Source organism: Diadema setosum, chromosome 21, assembly GCF_964275005.1.
Source record: "Diadema setosum chromosome 21, eeDiaSeto1, whole genome shotgun sequence".
Taxonomy (NCBI): Eukaryota; Metazoa; Echinodermata; class Echinoidea; order Diadematoida; family Diadematidae; genus Diadema; species Diadema setosum.
In genome coordinates, this window is record NC_092705.1 from 20,186,454 (window position 1) to 20,193,982 (window position 7,529).

Consider the following 7,529-nt stretch of genomic DNA (forward strand, 5'->3'; position numbering starts at 1 on the left):
CTTCATGGGAGAATCTCCGTTTTCCCATCTGTGCCCGGGTTTTTGGCAAAATCAGACCCATATTAACTGCACTTATTCTAGTTTTGTGACTGTGTAATGAATGAGACTGGACAAACATGTTTGACAAAATAGCACGGTGATTCAATACTTGGAGCATGGTATACCATTTTTCATTTGTGAAACTTCCACCTTTCTTCAATGTGTACCCATCTCAATTCATTTAATATTGCCTGAGTCGGAGTTCGAACATCAGCTCCTGTAATAGCTCTAGCCATCTTTTATGCTGTTTGATTATTACGTCTTTCGTATTTTGTGTACAATTTGACCAGGCATTGCAACAGTATTCAAAGAGGGGCATAACGAGTGAATTCGCAAGAAGTTTCAAACTACTTCGTGGTAGGTATTTTTTAATGCGGCAGAGTCGAGCAATTCTTGCGCCAATCTTCTTGCTAGTATTTTGAATGTGTTCCTGGAAAAGCTGATGTTCATTCACACTGATGCAAATACGGTGAGACACTTTTGACAAATTATGTGAAGAACCAAATATCATGTACAGCCCTGTACTGTTTTTTTTTTTTTTTTTTTTTTTTCAAGTTCAGGGCCAGCTTATTCACAGTCACCCAGTCATGTATAGATCGCAGTGCTGAGTTCAGAGTCTTTTCTATTTCTTGCGGATTTGAGCAGTGGCAGTTAACACTTCCTACAGCGAATAACTTAATCAATCTAGAAAATTCCAATCAACATGGAACATGCGCCGTATGATGAATTCAGTAACACGATACAACCTTTAGCAACCTAATCGACGACGCTTTTCTTACTAGTACACAGCATTGTGAATAAATAATCTTCATCACCAGGCATCTGTGTTAAAACTCAATTTGTAGTAGAGTACATGTATTGGTTTTGGTAGTTTATCAAAAATGTATCATCGCTTTGTTTTGTTTTCAATTTCCTTTCATTTGATTCGATTGATGTTAGGATTGTAATTTGTCTTCCTTAAATTTGATTAGCCTGGATCTACGATACCTGATATACCTTTTAAACCATCATGGTAAGCGTCATCGAAAAAGTTTTCCAAATATCATGCATTATTTCATTTTGCTGTATCTTAAATGTATTTTTCATCGAGAAATATGAAACTAAATTGTAACGAAAATAAAATGAGATAACGGAGGAGTATATTGAATATGAAAGTATCTAGACTCTCCTTTCTGTCCTCCTCTCACTTATTGGTACGAGTCTTATTGGAAACAATTCTTGTTGGCTGTCTGGCGGTGGTTTTCCGGTGAGGAAACCTCTCCGTAAAGAAGTACTGAGGTAAACGAAGCTGATGCATTCTTTTTCTTATCAGCCCTGTAAAATCATAAACAAGTCTGTTCATGTCTTCACAGAAAGCAGGAGCGCTTCTTTTCAGGGAAGGTTGTTCCTCTCTGATGTGAGTCGGTGTTCTTGCTTTCTCTAAACATTCCTCAGACACAGAGGACAACTTTTCCCTGAGCATCGCCAAGTCGGTGTCAAAGCTAGGTCCATATGCTTTAATTTTCCTCCAGAGAGTCTGGTTGAAATGTTCGTAAAGCTTTACATCGCCAGCATTCCATGAACTGATTTTTGCTCTCAGTGCGTCGCTCATCTCCCCGTGTCTGTACTTCTGCGCTCGACGTCCTTTTAGCAGATACACGACGTCTTCAATCTTCCAGTTGAAAAGCTTTTTCAGGAGGAGTAGCGACTCGTCGAAATACTCGCAAATCATCACCAGGTCAAAATTTGCATCAATCTCAGCAATCTTATCGTCTATCACGTTCTGTAGGTACATGTCCGCAATATCCACACCAAAGTCGAAGAGTTGATGATTATGCATTGAATGTTTGAGATAAAGATCTTTAGACAGTAAATCTACATAACTCTTCATAGGATCTCTCATAAAGTATTCGAGTGGGTTATCACTTGATTTTGACGGAGATATTGTATCCGATATGTCAAAGTAGTAGAAAGCTGATTCGAGTTGACTTGCTGGGTTGCGAATGATTGTTATATAGTACGCATCTGGAAAGATTGTCGAAAGTTCGACTCGGTCGTATCGCGCGTGGTTGGTGAGCAGGCGATAGCCCATGGTTTGACGCCATCTTGGATCAACCTTAGAGGCATTGAATTTATCAGCGTAGCTAATCATTGAGCCTTTATTCGGCACGAGAAAAGTTAGATTGCGTGTGTAACCATAACGCTGAAGAATGGAGGTCATCGTAGAAGATCCTGTTTTGTGAGTTTTGATAAACACAATCGGTTTGTCGTCTCCGCCTACACGCTTGGAACTTAGAGTCGAATAGTTGTCTTCCAGACTTTCAGTGGAGGTCCCAATAATCATGGAGGTCTCATTGATCACCTCAGCAACATCATTCGTAGCTAGCCTGATGGAAGACAAGCAACTGTGTTTGAAACAGAGACTTCTTGATGCAGCAATTGAAAATCATTAAAGCGTTATTGCAAATACATATGATTATTTTTTTCTAGTCAGAGTTGCAGAAAAACATACATAAAAATAAACTCCAAATTGTTCAGCACATTCTAAACTACAATTGTGTCATTGCCAGGGAAACATCAGAATGGGAAACAACATAATATTATGCAGAATGAAACGAGAATTATATGTACAGATAGTCATGACATTGAAAACAATTTAATTCATGAAGTGATAACGAAATGATAATGGTAATGAAGGGAAAAGTCTTTGAATACTAAATACGTGCACTTACCGACGGAGGTTCACTCTAGACTCAACTAGCAGCGAGTATCGGACACGGTGAGTAGAAAGGAGGACCCCTATTACTATAGAAGTCATCAGGATGGTGAGAAGCACGACACGTTTCAGGGATACCATGGTTGATGTAACTCCAGATAAGTGCCTGCCTAAACAAATTTGGCGTTCACTCCCTGTAAAGGTTTGAAGGATGACAAATCCGAGTTAGATCAAAATAACCCTCTCACTGGAAACAAGGGTGAATTTATACTTCGCAACATAGAACAGGATTGGCACCTGTGAATCCAAATAACCCAGCTGGCTTGCGAACAAAAACAAACAAACAAAAAAACACACACACAACACCCCCCCCCCCCCCCACGGAAACAGTTAATTACAAAACGTAGGCCTAAACAATAATGTACATGTATAACGAAAATATACACCCACTGTGACCCTGCAGCCACGTTTCGCTGAATTTCTGGCAAGTTGACATCTTATTCATACCAAGAAATTTGAAATGAGATGGATTTAAGATTCATAACTAAATGAATGATATACATATATGTATGTATATATATCTGTATATAAATGAGAGAGAGAGAGAGAGAGAGAGAGAGAGAGAAGAACCCATACTGGAACTGAGCTTTCAAAGTTTTTTTTTTTAGTGATTTATTTTGTTTTGTTTTGTTTTTTGTTTTTTATTTTTAACTGAAGACATTTATTGCGAATATATTTCCCTTCTTATTCTAGATTTATGTGAGTAGTGCTCTTTGCACGTCCGGCTCCTTTACAATTTACACGTGTGCACTTTGAATCAATAATCCCCTTCTTTTGTGACCGTTAATGTACAATCCTACTGCTCTAACTATTCTGCAGTATCATACGTTGTTAATTCCGTCGAAATTGTCATCTAAATTGCAAGAGATACTATACGAACTTCTCAACTTGTTCTAGGAAATGCCTGACCTATAGACAAACAAACAAATATAGATATCTTTATAATCATGACTTGAAACGAAAATTTGTTACAGGGGATTTAGGGTGATTATCTGCTGAAGGTGATGATCATCTTTGCACAATGATTATCATGAATAACTACAATTCGTGGGTACTTGATGACAAGAATATATAAATACGTATGATATCCCCCACTGTCTTGTCCCTCAATCTAGGGATATCCTCACATGTCTTATATAAATTCCCAATCCAGCATTAATCAATGAATCAGAAATAGTGTTATGAACCTTATAACACACATCATTCCCATGTAATATGCAAAGCAAAGTTCTGCCAGTCGTTATTACCAACATGTGTCTAAGAGAACAATAGTAAGGTTCAGGGATCTAATCACTCTCAACTGACAATATGTTGCCATTAATACTGTAAAAGAGCAGAGAGAGAGAGAGAGGGGGGGGGGGAACAAAGGAAACTGTATACCAGTATATACAAAAAGCTAAAGCTTGCAGGAATTGAAGGTATGAAAGGAAATGTAAGTTCTTAGAATCGATATGGAGATCGGAAATGATTAAGAACTGATCAAAAGGAATATTCAGATAAAAAAAAAAATACCTGTAAAGGCCTACGACTAATTTCTGTATTTATAGCATAGCCATTGTAATATAATCATTTGGCTCTGTATTATCACTTGATTACCATGTTCTCGAGAAAAGACAAAACAAAAAAGTAGGCAAACAGATGGGCCCTCGATAACAAACTGACTGCATAATAGATTGGCATTCCATGCTGCTATTTGGGCCTTACTCGTTATGAAGACGGCATTTTTAAGTCATTGTTCGAAACTCTAATAAAGCTGCACCTCATTTTCTTTTTGATCTGTGATTTTTTTTTATTGCGTTAATGTAAGCAGAAAACTCCAACTCCGCAAGTTTAGGATTCGTTCATTGCATATTAAATCTTCTCATTGTAGATGCGAATATTACTCTCGAATGATTAATGTATATACGACAATGTCTGAGAGCTTTTAGTCGTACGTGGGCTGCAGTCGGTAGTACATTTGCCCACTACTTTCTGACAAAATGATATTACAAAAAGAGTCAAAATATAACATGTGGAACGTTGGGAGAAATTTGTACCATACCCCATTTTACAACAATGCTCAATCTAATATCAATCCTAATTGTCATACATTTTAACCCAAAATGTAATAATCAGAGACAATCCTACATGAATGCAATATTCTCTAACCTTAGATGTAATATTGAACCTAGATGTAATAAATTTTAACCCTTAATGCAATAATAGCCCTCATATTAATACTAGCCGTAAATATAATCCATTTCAGGCCTTAATGTAATCTATAAGTAACTTTTAATGCTATAATAAAAATGAAAGCAAAACGGGTCGTTAATCGGAATATGAAAGTAGATTCGTTTTTCCCAAAATGAAATGAGATTCGTTATTCCGAAAATTGAATAATTTGTGCCGAAGCTTTGGAGGGGGGGGGGGGAGGGGGGGAATCATCGTTTCTGTCGAGTGGTTATGATATGAGGGTGCAAAGGGGGCTAATCTTCATAGCTTTGGCTGCCAATTCTATCCCCAAATCAGCTGACAGGCAGCAGCAGCAGCAACAACAACAAAACAAAAAGCCACCAACACCCCCATCCCCCCCCCCCCAAAAAAAAAACCACACACACACACACACAAAAAAAAACCAACAAGGTCTTCACATTTCTTGCTGCCAAATCTCTCGACATACCGGCTGCCAATTCTCTTCTCGGCTGATTAAACAAATAAAGCAAAACAAAACAAAACAAAAAAAAAGATCACAGGAAACAATATTCTGACTGATTTTCAAAGAACAAACAAACAAGCAAACAAACGAAAAGGAGCGAGAGAAGAACCTTTCGGAAGAATAATCTTTCTGTAACAATTATGCTAATAAACACACACACACAATATAAATAATATATATATATATATATATATATATATATATATATATATATATACAAAGTCGGCATAGATAATATATATACATGTGTATTATATATATATATATAATAAATAAATAAATATATATATATATATATATATATATATATATATATATAATACACATGTATATATATTATCTATGCCGACTTTGTCTGAGAATATTGATTAACCATATTTGAATCCCGTACAATAATTAGGATGTGAGTGCGTGTGCTGTGTAGTTGGCTTTCTACGGTCAGTGATAGCTGCGCGACATTATTTTAAACCAGGGGGCTATGTGTGTTATACCGGCCTTGGCGCTCATTTCGGTCTTTAATAGGCTCTTTTGTTGGTGAGAGACAGGTTGTAAAAGTACGAAGACCTAACGTGGCAGTTACGTAGGTCACAGAGTGCAGAGGAAGTTTAGATTTATGTGGGCAATTAGTCGATTTTTTTTTTTCATATTCACACCTTTTACAGGTATGCTTTCTCCAAACACAAAGCGACTAAAATGTAATACACGTCAGTAAAAGCACTGGCGTAGCCGGGGGGGGGGGGGGGGAAGATGGGGGCGGTCGCCCCCCCCCCCCCCCCCTCTAAGATTTGGACGGGGGATTTAGGAGGCAGAAAAAAATGCGTGTGTACTGTATATATGCATGTACATGAAGCGGGTCTCCCTTTCAAGTAAGATCATCATTTTTTCAATATTTACCTCAAAGTGTGCACCAGATCGTTGAATTTCAATTCAAAAAATGCAAAATCTCTTGTGCTTGGGAGGGGGTATCCCCCTTCCAAACTCTCCCCCTCTGTGCCCCTTTCCCTAGCCTTAGTACACTTTTTAGATTTACGAAAAATTCTGAATAGAATAATTCTGAGTGCACAAGACTTAGTAATCACTTCTATTCCGAAAACTCAAAGTTCCCTCATGTCCAAGGGGAATATCCCCTTTTAATCAACCCTTTCCTCGCTCAGTCCCCCCGATCAGTTGTTGGGTTTTTTTTTTTTTATAATTTCTCAAATTTTCCATCAAATATGCGTATACGAGATATCTCAATTTCAACTTTACAAAGGCAAAAGCTCCATCGTATACGAGGAAGGGTGGTGATAACATTCGCCCCCCCCCCCATGCATACAAGTAGACTGTGGCTACACTTTAAACATAAACAGTTTTCCAAATATGCCACAATATGTGTGCACCAAAACGTTTAATTGCAATCAGAAAATACAGAATCTCCTTCCACAGACTTGCTACACTTCTGTGATTGACAAATTTCCAGATATTCCAATAAAAGTCTGCGCCAGATTGTTGAATTTCAGTTCTAAAACTGAAAAAAAAAAAGTTCCTTTGAATATGGGAGAAGTATCTTGCCACCCTTCCATTGCTTGGTTCCCTATATAGACTTTATACACTTTGGGGAATGACAATTTCCGACTTTTCCATAAAAAGTGTGCTCCAGATCGCTTTATTTCAATTTTAAAAACGCAAAAGCTCCGTCGAGCGGGAGGGGGAATCTCCCTCCCACACATTCCCCCTAAGCTCTACCTCACTAGATTTTGTACATACACACAGATGATGCACATTCGGAATAAGAGAAAAATTCCGTGATTTTAACACTTCCCTTATTATTATATTATAACTATTGCACCAAAAGGTTGCACCAGATCGCTGAATTTAAGGTCTGAAAATGCAAAATCACCTTCATGTGGGAGGAGAAATGGCCCTTATCTACACCCTCGTGTACATGCTCTTTCTGTTTTATTGGTTAACAGACAGCGTTCATGATATTCAGTGTAAGAATTGATTAATACAAGAAGTTTATTTGATAGATACCATTTTATAGGCAAAGTGTTCAATAAT

The 7,529-nt window shown here is 37.6% G+C and overlaps 1 protein-coding gene across 1 annotated transcript; it reads right to left on the reverse strand.

Moving 5' to 3' along the window:
- Window positions 1-1,222: 1,222 nt before the first annotated feature.
- Window positions 1,223-2,875, reverse strand: LOC140244382 (galactosylceramide sulfotransferase-like). Its single transcript, XM_072324021.1, has 2 exons — window positions 2,751-2,875; window positions 1,223-2,405 (listed from the first exon to the last, which is right to left on the reverse strand). Exons 1-2 carry the CDS (start codon window positions 2,873-2,875, stop codon window positions 1,223-1,225), a joined length of 1,308 nt encoding a protein of 435 aa, XP_072180122.1.
- Window positions 2,876-7,529: the final 4,654 nt, after the last annotated feature.

What these genes read in the sequence shown, in the direction of transcription:
- LOC140244382 (XM_072324021.1), bottom strand. Translation starts at nt 2,875, where the DNA reads ATGGTATCCCTGAAACGTGTCGTGCTTCTCACCATCCTGATGACTTCT. An exon ending in TCTAGAGTGAACCTCCGTCG is followed by an intron (nt 2,406 to 2,750) that starts GTAAGTGCACGT and finishes GTCTTCCATCAG; the next exon opens with GCTAGCTACGAATGATGTTG.